The following is a 24,925-nucleotide window of genomic DNA, read 5'->3' as shown; positions in this document are numbered from 1 at the left end:
CTGACAAATATAATATACCATTTCTTGTTGTCTATTAGTTATATTTCAGCATGCTTTTGTCGCTGTAATCAATTAGCATTACATAAATATATAATAAATGAATCATAACGTCATGCAATTTATAAAGTGCTATCTTTAATGAAAGATTCAAAACAGTAACAAATCTTTGACCATTTAGTTGGTACTTAGAAAGAGGTAGAAACTTTGTAAAAAAAAAAAAAAAAAAAAAAACTTTCACTTAGAAACTAAGACCTGTCTGGGTCTAAGAAGCTATTAACTATTAGCTACAACTATTAACTACAAGCTATTAGAGCAGGAGATAAGAGATTCTAAATTAGACAGAATTTGCAATAAAGGTAGCATAAAGTTTAGAGTACCTTTACAGGAAGTGTTTAGAAAGGCTATGCAGCAAAACAAAGTGGTTTTACTCCAAAATGGCAGAGAATTGAGACTGCAGGGGTATGATCTATACACCCAAAGCTGTGTATAGATCATACCCCTGATATGATCTATATATCAGGCTGCAGCTCCGCGGCCCGGCCCGGCCCGATGGCCAGTCCGGGCCTGCTCCAGGCTGTCAGATTGAGAATTCTGAGATCCAGAAACACAGGGTTCTCTGATATTGGAAGCTTCCAGTACAGACCCTGACTCATCCCCATGAGCTGGGTGAACCATGACCTCTTTGGCCAGAATGGAATTATCGCAATAATCAAGGTCTGGTCCTGTCTGATCTTCATCAATACCCTTAGTATCATGGAAATTGGAGGGAATATGTAACCCGAACCTCCAAGGGATGGACAGAGCATCTATCACCCAAGGATTGTCCTCCCTGTATAGGGAGCAGAAGATCTTCACCTTGGCGTTGAACCTCGTAGCCATTAAGTTGATTTCTGGCATTCCCCACCAAAGAGTAATTTGATGAAATACTTCCTGGTTTAGTGAAATACTCGCCCGGAACACTGAGACCCCGACTCGGACGGTCCGCTACCACATTGAGAGATCCCTGAATGTGTTCTGCAGAGAGGTGGGAGAGGTTCTGCTCTGCCCATGATAGGATCATTCCCACTTCCTTGAGAAGAGGTTGAGATCTCGTGCCACCCTGTTTGTTGATAAACCACCGTCATGTTGTCTGAACGAACTCTCACCGCTTTGCCGCGGATTTGAGGAGCAAAGTGAAGGAGCGCCAATCTGATTGCTCTGAGCTCTCTGAAGTTCGAAGACATAAGGCTCTCAGGACGGGACCAAGTACCTCGTACTGGAATGTCCTCTAGATGGGCTTCCCAACCTAGAAGGGATGCGTCCGTGGTCAACAGAATCCAAGCTGGCTGAATCAAGGACCTCCCATCTTTCAGATGCTCCCACCAACTGAGGGAGCGACGGACTTGAGGAGACAGGGTGCACATTTTGTTCAACCCTAATGGGTTGTGATTCAAAATGCCCAAAACTTCTGATTGGAGAGGGCGTAGGTGCCAAAGGGCCCAAGGGACTGCATCTGCAGTTGCTGACATGTGCCCTAACATCTTCATAAGCGTTCTGATGGACACCGACTGAGGGATCCTTAGAGAACTGGCGGCTCTGACAACCCGATTGTGTCTGTCGAGAGACAGAGAGTCATCCGGGTCGAGTCGATTATTAACCCCAGAAACTTCCTGGAAGTGGATGGAACCAACTCGGACTTTTGGTAGTTTACTATCCACCCTAACTGGTGGAAAAAAGCCAGAGCCTGCTGAAGATGAGAATACAGAATTACTGTAGAATCGTCTAAATATGGGACGATTTCTAGGCCTTCTAGTCTCAAGATTGCTACCACAGCAACTACAACCTTGGTAAAGGTATGAGGAGCAGAGGAGATTCCGAAGGAAAGGGCAGCAAACTGAAGGTGTTTCACTTCGCCACAAAGGGATACAGCCACACGCAGATACTTCCTGTGGGCTTGGCAAACAGGAACATGTAGGTAAGCGTCTTTCAAGTCTATAGAGACCATCGCGTCTCCCGGCTGTAAGATATTTATTACAGAGCTGATGGACTCCATGCGGAATTTCTTTCTCGCTATGAACTTGTTCAAATAGCGAAGATCTATGATCATCCGCCGGTCTCCTGTGAACTTGGGCACTAGGAAGACTGGCGAATAGACGCCGGATCCACGCTCTTCTGGAGGAACTTCCTCCAATGCCTTCTTCTGTATATAGGCATGGATAGATGCCTCTAGGACTCTTTGCCTCTCACGCAAGAGAATCCTTGTCAGAACAAAATTCAGAGGAGGTATGGAAACAAAATTTATTTTGTAGCCTGACCTGACTACATCTAACACCCAGAGGTCTGGTATGGACCTCTCCCAAGCCTCCAGAAAAAAAGATAGACAACCTCCCACCGGGGGGTCTAGCACTGGAAGAGGGGTTACCTCCGGACTCTCTGGCGCCAGACTCTCGGCGTCAAGGGTCCTTTCTCTTCTCATAGGACCAGCGGGAGCGACCTGCTGCTCTCTTCTGAGTCCCCTGACGCCATTGGGATCTAGAAGGTCCCTGGGAACTGGATCCTCTGAACTGTCTGCCCCTCCCTCTAGAAGCCTGCTGGGGGAGGGATTTGCCTTTCTTGTCAGAAAGGCCCTTCATGATCCTGTCCAGCTCACTGCCAAACAGCTTGCCAGGTTCGTAAGGCAACCCACAAAGCAAAAATTTGGAGGCGTTGTCCGCTTTCCAGGGTTTTAACCATAGGGGTCTCCTTGCAGCAGCAGATAGCGCCATAGAATTGGAGGCTAGCTTCAGATGTTGAGGCGCAGCATCTGAAAGGAATTCCACAGCCAGTTGAGCTGTTTTAAACTGCTTCAAGATATCGTCTCTTGGAACACCTGCATTAATATCCGATGGCATTTGAGACATTCTGGTGCGCAGAAAATTAGTAACCTTACTAGAGGCTATAGCCACAGTAGCTGAGGCAGAAGCAGCCGCATAACTGCGGCGCAAGGAACACTCTGCGCGCCTATCCATGGCATCCTGTAAAGAAGATCCGTCATCCGCCGATACCACGGTCCTCTTGGACATCTTGGCGATGGCCATATCAACTTTAGGGGGAGGACCCCATGGGCGCTGCTGGTCTACATTAAGCGGAAACATAGATTTGAACCGCTTGGTGATAACCAGGCCTTTTTTCCGGAAATTTCCAATCAGTCTCCATTAACTTAATGAGAGACTCATCCACTATGAAGGCCCTTTGCCCTCTAGAGGTGGTTTCTGGAGCTTCCTTAGGGTCAACATCCTGGTCCCCCGTCCGGATGGACTTTAGTAACCACGGGTTTTCTCAATGGGAAACCAGAACGATGAAGCAGGTTCTTCTTCTTCAGAAGAGTCAAGCTCATCTACAGTGAGATAAGCGTCTTCAGACATAGGGACCACCCTAGGAGGGGACTGGGCCCTAGGTCTCTTTATCTGGAGTGTATCCTCAAATCTCTTGATAGAGGATCCAACAAAATCTTTAACCCAAATCATCATATCACGTATATTGGGTTCTGCCTCAGGGGGATCTCTGCAACTTGAGCAGTGACTATAAGGGTAAGCATCCTCTAGAGGTGTATCACACCCGCGGCAGGTACAATGCCTGCGCTTGGCAGTGGACTTGCGCCCCTCAGGAGTAGGATCCTCTGGAGTACGGGATGACATCTGCAAAAGAGATGACCAAAAAAAAATCTTGTTAGTTATACCTACCCTGAAAGACTTCACAAAATTGGGGCGCAAGTACATGTGGAAAAAACAAAAACAACAATAAAATAAAAATAAATTCTCAACGCGTTTTGCCGTATTAATCAATGGCTTCCTCAGGAGAAAAATACAGTGAAGCAGTCCGGGGAGAAAGTCCGTTTTAAAGGCACTTCCTAGTAACGTAGTGACGTTGTTCTGTTGCGTCGTCCCGCAGCCACGTCAGTGCGTCCTATCATTCCTCTGGTATGGCTAGTGTTGCAACGATTGGAATTATCAATAAAGTTTTCTCGTTGTTCACATAGCGTGAGCTGGGGGAGGTATTTCTCCTCACACCGACGTTGTTCCGATCAAGTGGAGAATGACAAGCCGCTCATAGAGGAACAAAGTGCCGGACGGAAAGAAAGGGTTTTAATAAAACTGTAAGGGGCTTGCATTTTCTAAGTGACTTGCTTTCTGTAAGTGACCAGTTTGTGCACCACAGCAGCGGCAGAGAAGTGGTAATATAAGTATACCAACAGTGGGTTTGTATCTCAACCAGCAACAAGAGGGTTGAAGGGTTTGTGGTAAAAAAAAACAAAAAAAACTGTGTGTTTTGCATTAACTGTTTGGCTTTTTTTTCTCTCCCATTTTCTATAGTGTAATTAGTTAAGGGTGGGGTTTATAATCAATTAACTGTGTTGCTCTGTATATAAGGAAGTGGTTAAACTCACAGAGCTTGCTCACTGTAAGGGGCTTGCATTTTCTAAGTGACTTGCTTTCTGTAAGTGACCAGTTTGTGCACCACAGCAGTTAGTGCAACACAAGAGTGCAAGAGCAAGGAGGGTAAGTGACATAAAGCAATTGTTTAAATTCTATACTTGCGTCCCTTTATAAAGAATGAGCAAGCTTGGAGATTTCACTCAGTGCACATCATGCCATATGTATGCATGCTTGGAACAGCAGTTCCTGGGTCCATATCGCTGTGGTAAGTGTGATCAATTGGTCTCTCTGGAAGCTGAGGTTGGTGCTCTGAAGAGGCACATTGAAACACTGAGAGAGATTGACAACCTTGAGAGGAGTCTGTTGCTCACTGAGCAAAGTTTAGATGGGGCCCCTAGCAATGAGGGAGGAGATCAGTCAGAAGGGAGTCAGGCACATAGCTGGGTGACAGTAAGACGTGGTTGCAGTGGGGAAGGGAAGAGGAAGAGGCAAGCCAGCCCAGAGTCTCTCCCTCCCAACAAATTTGCCCTTTTAAGTGAGCATGTTGGGGAGGCAGACTCAGAGGTAGGCTTTGCGGAAAAAGCTGTTCTCCCTAACAGCCGGGAGAGCAGCTCATCCAATGTGCAGGGGATCCGAAAGGAAGGAAAGCCCAGGCAGGTTGTGGTGGTAGGGGATTCAATAATCAGGAAAACAGACAGGGTAATCTGTAGCTCTGATCGCAGCAACCGAATGGTTTGCTGTCTCCCGGGTGCCCGGGTTCGGCATGTTGCGGACAGAGTGGATAGATTATTGGGAGGGGCTGGTGAGGATCCAGCTGTCTTGGTGCACATTGGCACCAATGACATAGTAAGAGGAAGATGGAGTGTCCTAAAAGGTAATTTTAGGGACTTGGGTAGTAAGATTAAGAAAAGGACCTCCAAGGTAGTATTCTCAGAGATACTACCTGTGCCATGCGCTACACCAGAAAGGCAGCGGGAGATTAGGCAGCTAAATGCATGGCTGAAGTCTTGGTGTAAGAAGGAGGGCTTTGGGTTCTTAGAGCACTGGGCTGATTTTGCTTTGGGGTACAATCTCTATAGTCGTGATGGATTGCACCTAAATGCAAGAGGGTCCAATGTGCTTGGGGAGAGAATGGTTAGACGGTTGGAGGAGATTTTCAACTAGGAATGGGGGGGGGAGGGAATAAATACCGGGTTAGACAGTATAGAAAGGGAAGGCGATTTACTTAGTAACCAGGTGGGTGGATCTGGGGGCTTGGTCTATAAAGATAATAGGGAGAAGCATATGTTTTGCCCCCCAAAGCAAGGACAGAAAGTGATTGCAGCATCGGTGTTAAATGACAAGCTAAAGGTCATGTCTACAAATGCTCGCAGTTTAGGGAATAAGATCCATGAACTTGTAACAGTTGTGGCAACTGAGAATGTTGATATAGTGGCTGTTACTGAGACATGGTATAATGAGAAAAATGACTGGGACATATCAATACCGGGGTACTCTTTATATAGAAAAGATAGAAAGGGCAGGAAAGGGGGAGGGGTGGCCCTATATGTGAAAAATAACATAAAATCTAACTTAATACAAGTTGGTGAAGAGTCGGTTTGGGTTACAGTACAATTTGGCAAAAGTAAAGTAACTCGCATAGGTGTGATTTATAGACCCCCAGGACAAGTAGAAGAACTCGATAATCTACTAGTGGAGGAAATAGCTAAAATGACAGTGAAGGGGGGTGTTATAATCATGGGTGACTTTAATCTCCCTGATGTGAACTGGAAAACGAAAGTAGCTGGTTGTACCAGAAGTGCGGATATTCTAAACTCCTTATTGGGATTATCTTTAAAACAGGTGGTTGAGGAACCAACTCGTAAGGAGGCCACATTGGATTTAGTGTTCACAAATGGAGATTTGTTAACAGATATTTCTGTAGGTGAAAGTTTGGGATCTAGTGATCATCAGTCTGTGTGGTTTAATATACGAACAGTGACTGAGTCACACCACACAAAAACAAAAGTTTTAGATTTTAGAAAAGCTGACTTTTCTAAAATGAGAAAATGTATAGAGGAGTCATTATCAGACTGGCACAATTTAAATGGTGTTCAGGAGAAATGGGATTTTGTAAAAGCTGTTTTATCGAAGATAACAGAAAATTGTATTAGGTTGGTCAGTAAGAGTAAAAAATTAAGGAAACCGCTGTGGTACTCTGCAGAAGTGGCCAAAATCGTGAAAGACAAGAAGTTAGCCTTTAGTAGATACAAATATACCCAAAGTGAGGAAGATAGACAGATCTATAAAACTAGGCAGAAAGAGGCAAAGAAAGTTATAAAAACTGCCAAATCACAGGCAGAAGAGCGAATTGCCCTATCAGTAAAAAATGGAGATAAAACATTTTTTAGATATATAAATGAGAAAAGGAAAGTTAAACAAGGATTAGTTAGACTAAAAACAAAAGGCATATATGTAGAAGAGGATAAAGGTTTAGCTGACTGCCTCAAGGAATATTTCTGTTCAGTTTTTACAGATGAGAATGATGGAATGGGACCTCAGTTGGGAAAAAAGACTGAATCATTTGAAATATGTGAGTTTATCGAGGCGGAGGTTTTACTTCAGTTGTCTAAGGTAAAGACAAATAAGTCGATGGGGCCTGATGGGATACACCCCAAGTTATTAAAAGAGCTTGGGGGTGTACTAGCAAAACCGTTAACTGATATATTTAACAAATCATTGGTAACGGGAGTTGTCCCTGGGGATTGGAAAGTAGCAAATGTTGTGCCTATACACAAAAAAGGCAGTAGGGAGGAGTCGGGCAACTACAGGGCAGTTAGTCTTACATCTGTAGTGGGAAAATTAATGGAAACCATGTTAAAGGAAAGGATTGTTGAACATCTGAAGTCACATGGCTTTCAAGATCAAAAACAACATGGGTTTTCCTCAGGAAGATCTTGCCAAACAAATCTTATTGATTTTTTTGATTGGGTGGCTAAAGTAATTGATCAAGGTGGTGCAGTAGACATTGCGTATCTGGATTTCAGTAAGGCCTTTGACACTGTCCCACATAGAAGACTTATAAATAAACTGCAATCTCTGGGTTTAGATCCCAATGTTGTTGAATGGATTAAGGAGTGGCTGAGTGACAGAAAACAGAGGGTTGTAGTCAATGGCGTATATTCAGAAAAAGGTCTTGTTACCAGTGGGATACCTCAGGGATCTGTACTTGGACCCATTCTCTTTAATATTTTCATTAGTGATATTGCAGATGGTGTTGATGGAAAGGTATGTTTATTTGCCGACTACACAAAAATTTGCAACAGGGTTGATGTTCCTGGAGGAAGAAGCCAAATGGCAAACGATCTAGGTAAGCTGGAAAAATGGTCAGAGCTGTGGCAATTGGCATTTAACGTGGATAAATGCAAAGTAATGCACCTGGGGCATAAAAACCCAAGGGCAGAGTATAGACTATTTGGTACTGTCCTAACCTCAACGTGTGAGGAAAGGGATTTAGGGGTAATTATTTCTGAGGATTTAAAGGTAGGTAGACAATGCAGTAGAGCAGCAGGTAATGCTAGCAGAATGCTTGGTTGTATAGGGAGAGGTATTAGCAGTAGGAAGAGGGAAGTGCTCATGCCGCTGTACAGATCACTGGTGAGACCTCACTTGGAGTATTGTGTACAGTACTGGAGACCATATCTCCAGAAGGATATAGATTTGTTGGAGAAAGTGCAGAGAAGGGCTACTAAAATGGTTTATGGATTACAAGATGAACCTTACCAGGACAGGTTAAAGGATCTTAACCTATATAGCCTGGAAAAAAGACGGGACAGGGGGGATATGATAGAAACATTTAAATACTTAAAGGGAATCAACAAAGTAAAGGAAGAAAGTTTATTTAAAAGAAGAAATAAAACCGCAACAAGAGGACACAAGCATAAACTAGAGGGGCAAAGGTTTAATGGTAACATCAGAAAATATTACTTTACGGAAAGGGTAGTGGACGCATGGAATAGCCTCCCAGTGGAAGTGGTAGATGTTAATACAGTAAAGTCATTTAAGCAAGCATGGGATAGGCATAATGCCAAGCTAGATATAGGATAAGGGCAAGTACTAAAGGAGAGTACTCAGAGGTTGGGCAGACTGGATGGGCCTTCTGGCTCTTATCTGCCGTCACTTTCTATGTTTCTATGTTTCTATCTTTGCCACCAAAACAGCCCGCCTGTGGCATCTTTGCCACCAAAACAGCCCGCCTGTGGCATCTTTGCCACCAAAACAGCCCGCCTGTGGCATCTTTGCCACCAAAACAACCCGCCTGTGGCATCTTCGCCACCAAAACAGCCCGCCTGTTGCATCTTTGTCACCAAAACAGCCCGCCTGTGGCATCTTTGCCACCAAAACAGCCCGCCTGTGGCATCTTTGCCACCTAAACAGCCCGCCTGTGGCATCTTTGCCACCAAAACAGCCCGTCTGTGGCATCTTTGCCACCAAAACAGCCCGCCTGTGGCATCTTTGCCACCAAAACAGCCCACCTGTGGCATTTTTGCCACCAAAACAGATAATCATTCACTCATTCAGATATTCATTCATACATTGATACTCATTAATTCCCTCATTCAGATACTCATGTACATATACTCATTCACAAACATTCATTCACTCACTCCTTCACAGATACTCATTAATTCACTAACTCAAACATTCCTTCACACAGCCTCCCCTTACCTGAACAACTGAAGATGTTAAAGTACGTGCTGCTCGCAGACCAACCTGTCCTGTTCTACTGTACAGGGAAGCAGATGCGCAGCAGGGTCATGTGACGTACGCCACGTACGTAACGTGACTCTGTTGGATTCCTGCGTCCCCGGAGTCCCTGGCTCGCGCGTGTCTACCCAGTAAGTAGCGGGCCCCCGCGGAATTGATCGCGGGGGTTGCCTGGGCCCCCTAGAGTGTCGAGCCCGGTCGCAGTTGCTGCAGGATAAAGGGGTAGGTGCCCCTTTTGTCCTGCGTTATAGATGGCCGTAGAGGCCGCATAGGCCCAGTCAGTTCGGTCTTGACTGGGCCTATTTTAAGGTAGGGGCCTGTAGCTTCAGCTCCATCAGCCCCTACGTGAATCTGGCCCTGGACCAGCCGGCCCACCGGGCAAATGCCCGGTGCGCCCGATGGCCAGTCCGGGCCTGGCACTGGGAGCTAAAATGGTTTTCAAATTATGTAATTTCTTATAGATTATTTTTGGTTTTTGTGGAAGGTGGTCTTGAAGTTTGATATCACCCTGAAGTATAGGGCAACACTTATGTATAGCTTTTTTAATATGGTACGCCTTGTCATTAAACTGAGTTAGAAAAGCAAAATTGAAATCCTCATTTCTTTTTTGTCTCTTATTCTCGTTTTAAAAATCTTCCCTTTTTTTGTTTTTAATTTCCCGGAAACTATTTGTTAGGAGATTTTCAGGATAGTGTCTCTCCTTAAAGGTAGGTTAGCAAACTAACACAAGGTCTCACACAGAGACCACCACCTGTCCCAATATGTCCAAAGGACAGAAAAAAGCACACTGTGGTTAGGGGTGGAGTTCCCTTTATAGGGGGGGGGGTAAAGGGGGTTAATTGTTTATTTAATTGTGTAAATCATTAATTTTCCACCTGTCCTAATTGTTCACAGGGGCAGTAATACCTCTCTTGTGCTGCCAATTAGGACGTAAGGGAATAGAATAAACAGAGTTATTTTTAATAACAATGCATTGCTGATGCCATCTCAAATTTGTAAAGCTTTTAAAAACTATTATAGCTTGTTGTACAATCTGGGTTATAAAGGTAAAACTAATTTAGGGTAATTTTCTAGGTCTATTGGATACTTTAATATCTTTACTGGATTAACTCATCTGCTGTTAAAAATGTATATAACTAACACAAACCCAGTAAGAAAAAACCCAAGTATAGGGGCGCATGTGCATATAGGGAAAAAATAAAAAATAATAGTGTAATATTGTCAATTAAATAAACTAATATATGTGTGATGTGAATGCACTCACAAACACGGCCGATGTAAGAGGCTCTTCAGAATATCAATAGTAAAAGGATCTTTATTTCTTCCATAAAATCTAAAATTAGATAGATAAAAAGACCAAATGGTGCAATATCTTCCTGCAGATGGTAAACAAGCAACGAAATGCACAGGTGTGGACGTAGCACTTCAACTTAAAAGTCTGGAGATAAGGGGAAAGAAATTCCAAACCGCTCCTATCAAACGATACCGCAATGTTCCATCCTCCTTCTCCTCTCAACGTGTTTCGCCTTGTCGGCTTCTTCAGGAGAAAATAGAAAGTAGAAAAAGTCTAATCCACAATAGGTGTTTGTATGTCCGTGGCAGTTCAAAGTCTGTTTTTAAATCCTGTCCGTCCGTTCTTAAGTGCTTCCGGGTTACGCCACTGACGCCGCTGCCCATTCCCCACGACCTCCGGATACGTCTTCAACACGTCAGCACGTTGAACCCCCCTCCGTCTGCGGCGTCTACATGCGATGGGGACGCCTCAATCTTCTATATGTTTAAGCTCCTGCCCCACCAGCGTGTATAGTCCTTCCTCTTGTTATTGTGTCTCTATGTTCTGGCTATCCCATCGGCAATTGGACACGGATTTCAAGTATCAGTAGGCTCTCAGCTAATGCTCGTTAAGAGCATTTTTTTCGGGAGGAGAAAGTATCAGGGGTCTTTTTCAGATGTTTTGAAAGATATGTGTGACTTTTGAACTGACGTGGGTGGGGGCCTTCATCTCATCTTCAAGAGCTTTGGAATAACGCGGCTGTATAAATTGATTCCGAGCCGCAGGGTCTGTCCACGGATTGTCTGCAAATTAGTTTTCATTTAACGTGCGGGCGGACAGTTTAAGGAATTGCGGCTGCCAGAAGTGCCTCTGTGAATTATTTTAATCTCCTGCCTCTCATCTCTGCAGACTCTGAGTACGTGCGCGTTTTCATCAGCGATGTTAAAGAGACCCCTGGAGACGTATAGGCAGAAGAGGTTATATGAGCCAGCCATGCACTCAGTGCCGTAATGATAATGTGAAGTGCATGGGTCATGATAACCAGCCGGCCTTCGCTCAGCCCGCTTACCATGTTGACGTGCAGGAAGACCAGGACGTGGAACCATTGCTGCCACCGATCCAGACGAAGGTGAAATAAGTGTGACTGAGTGGCAGAGGAGAGGTATAGAGCTCTGCACCCAAAGAGTTATTCATGTAGGATAGGTCAACTGTGTCTAGGAATGTGACCAAGGATAGTTCAGCTGCGTCTAGGAATGTGACCAAGGATAGTTCAACTGCGTCTAGGAATGTGACCAAGGATAGTTCAACTGTGTCTAGGAATGTGACCAAGGATAGTTCAGTTGGGTCTAGGAATGTGACCAAGGATAGTTCAACTGGTACCCTTGGACCAGGCGTGTCCACCCCTAGTTCTCAAAGGAGTGAAGAGAATGGTAACAATCTGAATTTTTGTACCGAGAAGAAATTGCTAATCTACATAAAGTCCACGTAAGGGAAATTTGGTGAGCAAAGGAAATATCCTTAACTAGTAATATCTCATACCTGTGCTGATTAGTACTTTAATAACCGTATTATCATAATGCAGGTCATTCATTTGACTCGACATACAAGTGGTTTCCGTTTAAAGGGAAGCTGTTTGTTTTGGAACAATCTCTCAGGATGTTTGTTTATATAACAGGAATGAATGTGAAGATACGCTATGGGATCACAGCTGGGAATAATGGGGGAGCCCTGGATGTGGACCCAGAAACCAGCGCTGTCTATGAACTCACTGTGCTGACGTCGGATGGGAAGTAGGAACATTATACCACGGTCATGATCAATGTGTTGAACAAAAATGACGAGGCTCCGGTTTAATCTCAGAACGAGTACCAAGGTCACATAATGGCCTCTCTTGTACTTTGAACATGTTTCCAGAATTTGTTTGACCTCATCTCTCAGAACAAGGGGATTCGGGGTATTCATCCAATGTTCTTGGCCAATAATAACAATACTACTGTGTTTACTCTTTGACGCATGTCAAGGTTTCTGCTGTAGAACAAGATGACTGAGAACAAGGAACCATGAAGTATTCTCTGCATGGAAGCAGAGCCGATAATGTTTTTACCATAGATGAAAGGACAGGAGGAATATTTGCCCAAAAGCCTCTGGTCCCGAGAAACACGCTCTTTGGAGGTCTGTGGTTCTTCCCACAGATGAAGGAGGAGATGGCCTCACAGGGTTTACCGATGTGATCATTTATGTTGATGATGTGAATGACCATGTGCCTCACTTCATCTGCGAGAGAAACACCTGCAGTGGAGATGTGCTGGAAAACGCTCCTGCCAACGCGTCCGGCATGGAGATGAGTCCTAGTTAATTCTCCGGCGGCGCATGCTCATCTTATCTTGTACAGTTCCTGACGGCAGAATGTAGGACAAATGATTAAAAATACAGATGGGCGCTAATGCAGACATACTTATGAATGTCTTACCCTTTTTTCTTGTTTAAAACAGCCAGGTGGTCATCAGCATTGGGAAGGTCGCTGTGCTGGATGAAGATGAATGGGAAACAAAACACTATTCTGGCGTCTCTCAAATACCCAAGTGAGTTCCATGGCTCGAATAACACACGCATTTCATGGTCATTAATGCACCTCACTATTGACACGTGATGGATTATAGGTTGACTATGTCGGCCGGTGGCTGACCACTTGCTTAAAGAGGTCTCAGAGAAGTTGATGGATATTTATTCATCAATCCAGAGGTAAATTGGAATACTCTATGTCACGAAAAGTGTTTGAGATGTCAGACTTTGATCATTCAAATATATATCAACAATTAATGTATAAGAGAGGGAGAATACATGTCTGCTGTATGAGGAAGAGAGAATACGTGACTGGTGTATGAGGGAGAGAGAAGACGTGACTGGTGTATGAGGGAGAGAGAAGATGTGTCTGGTGTATAAGGGAGCAATCAGATGTGAATGAGGGAGTGACATGACGTGTTTGTTGTATAAGAGACGGAGAAGACATATCTGGTGTATGAGGGAGAGAGTTGAAGTGTCTGGTGTATTAGGGAGAGGGAAGACGTGTCTGGTGTATGAAGGAGCAAGATGACGTGTCTGGTGTATGAGGGACTGAGAAGCCGTGTCTGGTGGATGAGGGAGTGAGAAGACATGTCTGGTGCATGAGGGAGAGAGAAGACGTGTCTGGTGTGTAAGAGAGAATGAAGACATGTCTGGTGTATGAGGGAGAGAGAAGACGTGTCTGGTGTGTAACAGAGAATGAAGACATGTCTGATGTATGAGGGAGAAAGAAGACGTGTCTGTTGTATGAGGGAGCGAGAAGACGTGTCTTGTATGAGGGAGCGAGAAGACGTGTCTGGTGTATGAGGGAGATAAAAGAAGACATGTCTAACGTACAGAAGGTGTGTCTGGTTAATGAGTGAGAGAGAAGATGTTTCTGGTTAATGAGGGAGAGAGAAGACTTGTCTGGTGTATGAGGGTCTGAGAAGCCGTGTCTGGTGTATGAGGGAGAGAGAAGACTTGTCTGCTGTATGATGGAGAGAGAAGTGGTGTCTGGTGTATGAGGGAGAGAAAAGACGTGTCTGGTGTATGAGAGAGCGAGCAGACGTGTCTCGTGTATGAGGGAGAGGGAAGACGTGTCTCGTGTATGAGGGAGAGGGAAGACGTGTCTCGTGTATGAGGGAGAGGGAAGACGTGTCTGGTGTATGACGGAGAGAGAAGACATGTCTGGTGTATAAGGGAGAGAGAAGTGGTGTCTGGTGTATGAGGGAGCGAGCAGACGTGTCTCGTTTGTAATGGAGAGAGAAGACGTGTCTGGTGTATGAGGGAGAGAGAAGTTGTGTCTGGTGTATGAGGGAGAGAGAAGACGTGTCTGGTGTATGAGGGAGAGAGAAGATGTGTCTGGTGTATGAGGCAGTGAGAAGACATGTCTGGAGTATGAGGGAGTGGGATGATGTGTTTGTTGTATAAGAGAGGGCGAAGGGATATCTGGTGTATGAGTGAGTGAGAAGACATGTCTGGTGTATGAGGGTACCAGATTACGTGCCTATTGTATAAGGGAGGGAGAAGCCATGTCCGCTGTAAGAGGGAGAGAGAAGATGTGTCTTGGGTTTGAGGGGGGGAGAAGACATGTCTGGTGTATAAGGGAGAGATAAGATATGACTGGTGTATGAGGGAGATAGAAGACTTGTCTGGTGTATGAGGGACAGAGAAGACGTGACTGGTGTATGAGGGACAGAGAAGACGTGACTGGTGTATGAGGGAGAGAGAAGACATGTCTGGTGTATGAGGGAGCAGGATGATATGTCTGTGTTATAAGAGAAGGAGAAGACATGTCTGGTTAATGAGGGAGAGAGAAGCCATGTCTGGTGTATGACGGGGAGAGAAGACGTGTATGATTGAGTGATCTGAAGCATCTGGTGTATGAGGGAGCGAGAAGACATGTCTGATGTATGAGGGCGCGGGCTTAAGTGTCTGATGTATGAGTGAGTTGGTGTATGAGGGGGAGAAATGTGTCTGGTGTTTGATGGGGGAGAGAAGACGTGTATGGGGGAGAGGGAAGACATGTCTGGTGTATGAGGGAGAGGGAAGACGTGTCTGGTGTATGAGGGAGAGGGAAGACATGTCTGGTGTATGAGGGAGAGGGAAGACGTGTCTGGTGTATGAGGGAGAGAGAAGACGTGTCTGGTGTATGTGGGAGTTAGAAGGCGTGTCTGAGGAAGATAACATTGCATTGACAGTTTGTGTTCTGTAGGTATTTTTGGTTGAACCAAAACAACGGGACAATCCTAATGACCGAGAGACCTCCGCAGGGAATGTACGACCTCAATATTACGGTTTCTGACGCTGTGTGACCAGATACCTTCTTTACTATCAAAATTTATGTACAAGAGATTGGAAGTGACGCCTTCCACAGCTCGGTGTCTCTTAGACTCACAAGTAATAATAAGTCATGCGGAGGGGTCTCAGGTAGATTCTTGTAGGACTCCGCTGGGACATTTGATGGGAAGACTGCCTGGTTTGACCATCATAGAGTTTGCACTAGATAAAGAAGCTCACCATAGCTACATATATATGTAACCATTTCCCTGGACTCCTGTGCATTGTACCATAAAGACATTAAAATGATGTACTATCCCTGCATAGGGATAGAAGGAAATGGTGGCCCTCAGTGCGTAACCCCAATTCCCTTCCCTGCTCCTATCTGGGTAAATACGTTACTATCTCTGCTTCTCAGTCACAACTTTTTAATCCGCATTTTAGGCATTACAGCACAGGAATTCATGGTGAAGGATGAGTTTGGAGTCAGCAGACATGACCAGCTCCAGGCCGTCCTGGCAGACGTGGCAGCTGCCCATCCCAGCCATATCCACATCTTCAGTGTGGTGAATGCAGAGGATAACGCGACCGACGTGACAGTTTCAGTATGCGGAGCTGCCTCCTGCCACAAACCCGAGATCTTACAGAGCTTATCGACAGCCCAGAGAGAGAGAAGGTATGAATAGAGTGTTTATGGCGTTATTACTGAGTAAGAATAACGTCGGTTGTCTCTTAAAATTAATGATATTACAAAGCGCAGAATATTTATCAGTCTCATGATATCTAGATGTATCCTGTTTGTCTTTCAGAGTTTTGTGGAAATAATTCCCTTGATTTTGAATCTCTGAGGGTACAGCCAGGGGTTTCTTACTTTATAACTAAAGTAAAGATCTAAGAGCGATGCGGTTATCATCTTTATCTGCATTTGTTGTGGGAGAGAGCTGGTCCTGGGGTGCCTAATGGCAACAGAACTGGGATGGTGTCTAGATAAGTTTTTGGTGCCGTCTTAACTGAGTTTTTTTCTATTCTTTTCAATGACAGATCCGATCAGTGCTGAAGGAAAGGAATTCCCAAGTATCCATTGATTTCTGTTCACGGAGGGGCTGTTTGCAGGATGGCAGGTGCGCAATCCATGGCGCAGTCAGCAGATCCCCGCCTCTCGTGGATGGAGGTAGCGCATCTTCAGTCTCAATTCCCCAGGTCAGAAACATGTCCTGCAGATGTCCGGTAAAGAAACAATTTCACCAGAACTGTTATTCTCTGCCCCAAAACCCTTGCCTGAATGGTGGGACTTGCATGTCGAGACTCACCGGTTACAGGTAGGCAGATTCTCTGGACCATGTTCCCGTGTGACTTAACCCTTACATCACCAACTTCAGACAGTCTACCTTTGAAACTAAAATATTTCCATTTGTCTTTCTAGGTGTCACTGTTTGACTTCGCTCCTTGGGCCACGCTGCCAGCAGACTCAGAACATTTCACGGTAATGGCTATGCATGGATTCATCCTATCGGCCACTGCTCGGACAGCCATCCATCGGTGGAGTTCGTAAGCGACAGCACAGATTGATTATTACTACACAGCAGAGTGTCAAGACACAATAAGAACTTCATCGCAGTTGGTGAGTATCAGGCAAGGGCGTAGCGAGGAGGAGTAGCATCAACTAGAGCATAGAGGCAGAGCACCTTCTCTCCTTTATATTATATAGTTATTATATACCCCTACGGTTACATTTTGAGCTTCTTTAAAAAGAAGATGTATGTTTCTTTCTGTGCTTTAATTGATTCAAACTGAGAAGAAAGAATTAAACCACCTTTATTGAATCTCTACACAGTACAATACAGAGAAGTAAATCACAAGTAAATCACAAGTAAATCACAAGTAAATCACAAGTAAATCACAAGTAAATCACAAGTAAATCACAAGTACAATGCAATTGGTTACTAATCACAACGCGTGGTTACTAATCACAACGCGTGGTTACTAATCACAACGCGTGGTTACTAATCACAACGCGTGGTTACTAATCACAACGCGTGGTTACTAATCACAACGCGTGGTTACTAATCACAACGCGTGGTTACTAATCACAACGCGTGGTTACTAATCACAACGCGTGGTTACTAATCACAACGCGTGGTTACTAATCACAACGCGTGGTTACTAATCACAACGCGTGGTTACTAATCACAACGCAAAGAATCACAAGTACAGTGCAATGAGTTACAAATTACAAGGCATAGAGTTACAAATACAATTATGAAGTCATGAGTAACATGAAGTGAGAGTAATAGTATATCTACATTGACAATAATCACAATTTAATTACATTCTTAGTCTGCTCCGGGTCCAGCCGCACTGCTGTTAATGTGGTTTTGTTTCCATTCCCAAAGAGATTACGAGCGGCCGGCTCCTTCTCATCTTCAGACAAGACCTGACCACGCTGAGGCTCGGCTTTCCAGAGCAGGAGAACGTTACAGACAGAATGGCATCGGATAGACCTGCGCATAAAAGATTAAGTTAATTATCACATTGTGAGCCAGACATGTAATTAATGCAGCTACAGGAAAGCTTAAATATTCTCCTTTACTCACAGAAGTAGAATAAAGGTGAATCTTTAAGAGCAGACACAGAGCTGCATTATACTCAACTAACTGACCCTCAGCTTACTCTACATGGAACATATAACCAAGACAAGTCACACCAAATACACAACGATTCGCATCCCACGCAGTCACTTTTACTTAAAGGAAAAGGTCAACGTCGGGCAGTCAGGGAAGATTAATTACTGACTTCATTTACTTCGCTGCAGGGAGTCAGCCTGACTCTGGATCACTGCCACACGGCTTTGATAAATGAGACAGAGGGGATCAGAGGAAAGCTACTTACAGAGGATCGAATGAGTTGTGAAGTCCACGGAGTCATCATGCAGGACAGAAGGTATGGAGCACACGGACGGCTTGGGCTGGAGATCAGGGCTGACTTTACTGAAGTCACAGACAATAAACCGGGATTAATGCCAGCGGCTGCTCCACTGGGTCTGCAATCTGTGTGGATTAAGAGAAAGGAGGTGTTGAAAAGTCGTGACAATTTTTATGCATGTTTATTATCTGCAGTAGTAAAGCCCCACACCACGTGTTACTGTGACCCGTGTCTGATATGCATGCCATTCTCTGCAGGTTTTGGGAGCCAGATACTGTTCTGCAGCTCGGAGGCGTTAAGCACTCATCTACTCGTTCCCACAATCTCCTTCCGCACAAACCCTTTAAAGGACGTCTCCACAACGTTGTTCTTAATAAGCAGGTAATGACTTTCTATCATTTCTGTATCATAGTGAATAGGGTAATCTGCATTATATACTCATCCTTTTGCAGATGTCCACGAACACTTCTTCCATCCTGGAGGCCACATCCAGTACCTGCTCCCTCATTCTCTCCATCCGCAGCGGACACATTTTCAGGCAACGTTAAGAACACGCAACGCCGACAGCATCATCCTGCGTTTGTCTTCTAAGGCCCGGAGCGAATCCATCCACCTGCAGGTACCAAACAGCATGAAGTCCATACCTTGACACACGCCATGCTGCATGTTGGGTAGAGTCACGTCCACATCTGAAGCTCCCCATTCAGAGCGGCCTGTAGATGGGACCGCTTTAGGGTCATTGTATTTCAGTCTGTAGATCATAGCAATGGCTCAGCATGACCCAGGGATCTAACAGCACTGTTTGTTTTGTCGAGGTGAGGCATGGGCTTCTAACAGTCTCCTACAATCTCAGTGATGGTCCCAACACAGTCACACTTCCCGACCATGAAATATACACTGGAGAGTAGAATGATGTTGGCTTGGAAAGGATGCAGAACGAGTTCACGCTTCGCTTTAATGGAGGAGGGGAGCACAGAGAGATAACAGCAGCTCACGGGACCTACAAAGAAATTAAAGTCGATCCGAGAGGCACGATTCTGGGAAGTATCAACCAATCGGGTTATCAAGGTAAAAAAAAACAATAGTTACTGATAGTAAGATAAGCGTTTACTCTTTCGCAACAATGGGCTTCAATAAAACTGAAAGCATTTCTAGTGAATGTAAGAGTAGAAGCCGTCTGTAAATCCATGTGGTATAAAGACTCTCCCTGCCCGTCATTACCTGGAATACACCATACGATGCTGAATTCTCACTGTCCCATCATGCGCTGATCTCCAATTCCTTCTGTGTAATCAGGATGCATAAAGAACACGAGACTGAACGGCTACCGCCTGCCCATGGAGTACACGACGGCCTCGCCGGTGTCAGTTATAAGCCGGGAAGGAGTGCCCGAAGGCTGCGTCTCAGACATCTGTAGCAGCAGCCCCGGCTTTGTCTGCGTTGATCTACAGATGAACCACAAATGCAGGTATCACCCAACGTGTGCTGGGGTCACAAGACTTCATAAGACATTAGAGCTTTGGGGTCTTACCTTGTGCTTTCTAGGCATTCCCAGTTAAGCTGCACTCCATACAATGCATTCACTCCACTCGATTGTTAAACCACCACTCCCATGTGTCGAGGGATAATGAGAATCGTTGTCCTGTATGAAAGAGGAAGAAACATTTTGAAACACTTTACATGATTTAGTTTTACTGGCTTAAAATGTATCTGATCTGATCTGATTTAACCCCCTTCTCTCCCTGTAACTCCACAGTTGCCCCCCCAGGATACCTGCTTACAGAGAACAGCACAGAGGCTCACTGCGTCTACACGTTATGTGCCAGCCACCCCTGCAAACACAGCACGTGCCACGCTCACCAGCCGAATCCACCCGCCTCTGCGCAGAGGGGTACGTCAGGAGCGGATTATATCATCTTGATTTGCCTCCTGACGATCATAGGTAAGTTTAACACACCGTCTCCCTCATTACCTCCCATGTAACCCGGGAGGGGGGCTCAGCACCACCTTTATGGGGATCAGTCATTCATTAACCCAAGGGCGTTGGTTTATACAGCGCTGGAATTCCTACCAAGGGTAGATCCGGGCAAGTTAAGATTGGTAACAACCCTGTTATTCATGATGGATCAAGAAAAAGCATTAAAATATAAAAAAATATTCAGTACCTTGCATGCTTCAAGAGGATAATTCTTGTGTCTCGCAGCACTGATCGCCGGAATTCTGTTGTGGTCTCAGTGCAAGGGGAGGAAGACCATAAACCAAGGAGTTTATCACAGATCTGGGCATAGCCAGGACCTTGAGGACACCAGAAAAAACATCTTCCATTACAACGAAGAAGGCAGCAGCAACGAAGGCCACGTGAGTAAAGAGTTTGTGGGATACAATGTTACATTTTTTATATGTAGTTTGTAGCAAGTTTAAGACTTTGGTCCACTCACCAAATAATACCAACCATGGACAATTGCAGGCCAATAACAGGTGGGAGCTGCTGATCCTGATTCATGCAACAGCTTGAAAGGTCTATCACATGGAAGGAGACGGCTCCCCGGCGGGCAGCCTCAGCGCGCTGGCGTGGGGGGCAAAGTTTGTGACTCTCTCTAAACTCTACTCTTACACGGACAACGATGATCTGCAGTGAAAGAGCGATGATTGGGAAAGACATCCTATGCTTTTGGCAGAGACTTGCGGTGATAACATTGAGGATTGTGCAGCCGAAGCAACAATGGTTTGAGCTGGAGAAGCTGCAGAAATAAAGGAGAGAAAGCGGACCAAAGAGCTTACAGTCTAACCAGTGATATCCCCTCGCTCACCTTGGGACGGAGCCCGCCGAGTCTGAAGATGTCCGGAACAGCAGCAAACAGACCTGCAAACCTAGAGCAGGGACAAGAAACTTGCATTAGTTCTCTAGTTACCCTTTATACCCCCGCGTGACTCCAATTAACGTCTGATCACCGCACCCCTATCAAAGCTTTAACGAGCTCCACCCCGGACTGGGATTCCATTTCCTTACGAGGGCCCAATGAGGATACAGGATTTATTTCATTTTAACATTACGAGGCTCACTCGGCCCACCGACGTGACCCCCCTGTTCATGCCTTACCGCCGGCATGCATTCACCTGTGCCAAAGCCCCAGCTCCCTCTTCTGTTTTCACCTTTAAAGTTTGAAATAAACTCAGTAAAACAATTATTTGGCTCTTTGTCCTCAGTTTGTAGTAAAACATTAAAGGGGCCAGCGATTAAAACAAACCACGGAAACAATTGGAGAGCAGCCCAAAACTTCATGAGGCCATTTTTGCTGCACGCGGCAAGTTCCAGCCCCAATATTTGTTTTATATAGCGCCATCATATTTAGTAGCGCTGTACAATGGCTAGACAGGGTATAAGTAGTATGCAACATAATTTGACTTTAAACACAGGTGAGTAGGGCCCGCTTGTGTTGATAGGGGGCAAACCCTGCATTTTCAAAGTATATTTGACAAACACATGATTTCAAATAAAAATAAAATATATATAGAAAACTGCTTCTAACAGGATTATGGCCCACGAGAGCTCCTGTATACTGCGAAAGAGCATCTAAAAGTATGAAGTTAACCATTTAAGTGTAACCAAACTACTGAAAAGCTTACGTAAAACAAAGAAATTACTTTCACAGTATTAGGTAACAAACACGCAAATAAATTCCACAACAAACTATGCATAACCCGACCATGCGAGACACTCTGTGACTGAAAGAAACGCTCTCTGCTTCTGGGGGGTAGATCTAGAGGGCTGCATTCATTTCAAAATCACAGAATTCACAAACCTTTGCCGGTCCTTCGCCAAGCTCAAGACCAGAGAATCAGCTCCACAGGACCAACACGCAGCGCCAAGAAACACAAAGTTCTGATTAGAAGACTGGAGAAACGCCCGGGTTAAATAGACTTTTGATTGAGGAAATTAGGTACAGGTGTGAGTCAGGAGCAGGCAGCCATCTTATGTCCATGGAGAGGTAATTAGTACAAAATATAGCAAAATACATGTAGATATAGCTTGTTTCATGGTAAAACAGCAAAAAGTCTAGTTGTCTTGTGGCGTAATGGTGATTCTATTCCTGGTAAATATATATTATTATAGCGGCTGCGCGTATATCTAAGTCTTCAGAGTAGGTGAATTTGAGTTTATCTATTATGGACGAATGCACTTGGGATGTAGAAATAGTGAGGCAAACTATAGCATTGGGAATGCTGTTCTGCCAGTGACAGCAGACGAGAGGGATTTAGAGTAATAATTACTGATGACTTAAAGGTAAGCAGACAATGCCGTAAAGTGTTGGAAAAAGCAAGCAGGGTGGTGGGTTGTATAACAAGAGGCGTTGGTAGCAGGAAGAGTTTCTGCCTTGTATTGTAAATTATAAATCATCCAAAATGTTATACAAGGAAACATGCTTCTCTACGTATATATTTTATGCTGTTTTAATAGCATGAGCATCCTGCCATCGTGTACTATTCACCATACATCAATGGGCCCATCAGGAAATACTACTTTACAGAAAGGGTAGTGAATAAATGGAATCACCTTACAGCAGAAGTGGTAGATGTTAATACAGTGAAGACATTTAAGCAAGCATGGGGTAGGCATAAGGCTAAGCTAGATATAGGATAAGGCAAGATACTAAGGAAAGGATTCAGAGGTTGGGCAGACCGGATGGGCCGAATGCTTCTTATCTGCCGTCACTTTCTATGTTTAACGCAGGCAGCCAGAAGGGACCCCTGCGGAAATTTTACTAAAGGAGCCAGTCGACATTGGGTGCTCATTGACTATTAGGTGCCTCAACATCGACATCCCTCACATCACAGTGTAAAAAAAATACACATCCTGACTGTAAGCAACGTCTACCATCCATTATATTTCCAGAATATGAACTTTACTTCCTAATCACAAATTCACCCGGCTTTTTGCAATCCATTTATTAAATGCAAGGTTTTTTGTAATATAAATAAAAAAAAGGACATATCTCTTACTAATAAAGCTTTTCGACGCGCTTGGATTAGAACCGGCAGCCCTTTGGATGGAAGGTTGATAGCTTACCATTACGCCATATGGCAGCTGAACAAAAGTTTCTGTTTCACATTTATATACCGCGTCCGTGATCCAGGCACAGGCAGGAATTATATATCCACGCGGAGAACAATCATTTGTCAGAACCTTGTGGTGTGATGGTTAAGTGGGCTGTCTATGATGTGCAGGGTTGCTGGTTTGATTCCTCATGGTTGTGTTTGAAACAAACAACTGTGTAAATATATAAATAGCTGTACGCACCTATATTTTTTTTTCAGTACAAAATATCTTTAGAAAACGGCATAAAAACAGGTGCCTTATTTCGTGATTCATTTCCCATGAGTCCTGACATACACAAATACACCATAACACACAAACAGAAACATACTCATACACAACCACACCAGCTCATGCACTCAACCTAATGCTGACCCCCCCCACCACAGACACCACTACTGTTAGGGCTCATGGGAATTGAACCAACAACCTTTGTATGGTGCATAAGACACCTGACCATTGTGCCACCCGCATGGCCAAGAATTTCAGCTTTCCGTAGTCCTCTTATACTCACATGCATTCGTTCTAAAACTTATATATATTTACATAAGTCAAGCTGGTGGAACGAACCAGTAACCTTCTGTATCGGAGGATATACACCTAACCTTTGCACCACCAGGTAGCTGGAAGTTTCTACACCCCACAGATATATTACACTCGCCTGCCGCCCCTACGCACATCTCCTCAGGAACAAGCAGGCTTTATACGCCAAATGGGGATGCAAAGCACATAACAACGTTGTGGCGTTGTGGTTAGGAGCGATGCCTACAAAGGACAAGGTTTCTGGTTCCCTACCTAAGAGTTCTTGTACCGTGTGATTGTGTAAATATGAACACAGCCACTCTAACCTATACACAGCTCACAAAAGTATTTTGTCTTATATTTTTAGAGCAAATATTTTTACATAGTGGCATAAAAGTCAGGTGTCCTATCGACTGTTTTATACTTTCCATGATTCCTGACTTACACAGCCACTCAAACACATACACACACACCAACACCACAATGTTTATTTGAGCTATCCCTGTACTGTAAGGAGGGAGGAAAAAGGAGAGAGGTGCAGCTTAGTGAATGAGGGGACAAAGGGACTCTGGGGATGATTATGGGGGAGAGGACCTCCCAAGGTTACAGTATGGTCAGAACGATGGAAGACTGCATTAACTCTCACAGTCTTCAAAATATTTTATTTTGAGTTGTTGGAGCAGAGGGGGTGATTGCATGCTAGGGAGTGCGGAAGGCCCAAGTTTTGTTACAAACATTGCACGGTTACCAGTGTTTAATATATTACTGTATTTGTTTGCACTTGCACATAAACAATCTCTAATTAAACTATCGGTAGTTGTTTGTTACAAGATGTTTTCCTTACGCTTGTGTGGGGCGGCAGAGCCAGAGTAATCGCCCGCACGGGGAGCCTGAACATTCTAAACTTAACCTTCAAACAGGGGGCGGAACCAAACTTTGATTGAGGTCCATTCGCATACCTGCCAACACACCCAACATTTTTGTGGACAGTCCTGCTTTTTTCCAGTTCTGTCCTATCAAATTTAGCTAAACTAGGTATACTAGTGCACGTAGGTAGGTATAGCTGGGTAGGGTAGCACTACAACATTAAATAAATATAATAAAGTAAACAATAAATATAACTTTAAAATAAAATTAAATAATTCATTTGTT

The 24,925-nt window shown here is 44.5% G+C and overlaps 1 protein-coding gene across 1 annotated transcript in view; it reads left to right on the top strand.

The window, feature by feature from the left end:
* The window catches only part of LOC128467684 (putative neural-cadherin 2), a 267,631-nt gene extending 248,377 nt beyond the window's left edge, over positions 1–19,254 (top strand). The window contains exons 6-7 of the mRNA XM_053449362.1: positions 18,609–18,775; positions 18,972–19,254. Coding sequence (XP_053305337.1) covers positions 18,609–18,775; positions 18,972–19,064 — 260 coding nt within the window. The 3' untranslated portion in view covers positions 19,065–19,254. The remainder of the gene's footprint in view (positions 1–18,608; positions 18,776–18,971) is intronic.
* The last annotated feature ends 5,671 nt before the right edge of the window (positions 19,255–24,925 follow it).

The sequence above is a fragment of the Spea bombifrons genome, chromosome 10, assembly GCF_027358695.1.
Source record: "Spea bombifrons isolate aSpeBom1 chromosome 10, aSpeBom1.2.pri, whole genome shotgun sequence".
NCBI lineage: Eukaryota > Metazoa > Chordata > Amphibia > Anura > Pelobatidae > Spea > Spea bombifrons.
The sequence above is the reverse complement of the archived record's forward strand: the minus strand, read 5'-3'. Positions and strand labels throughout refer to the sequence as shown.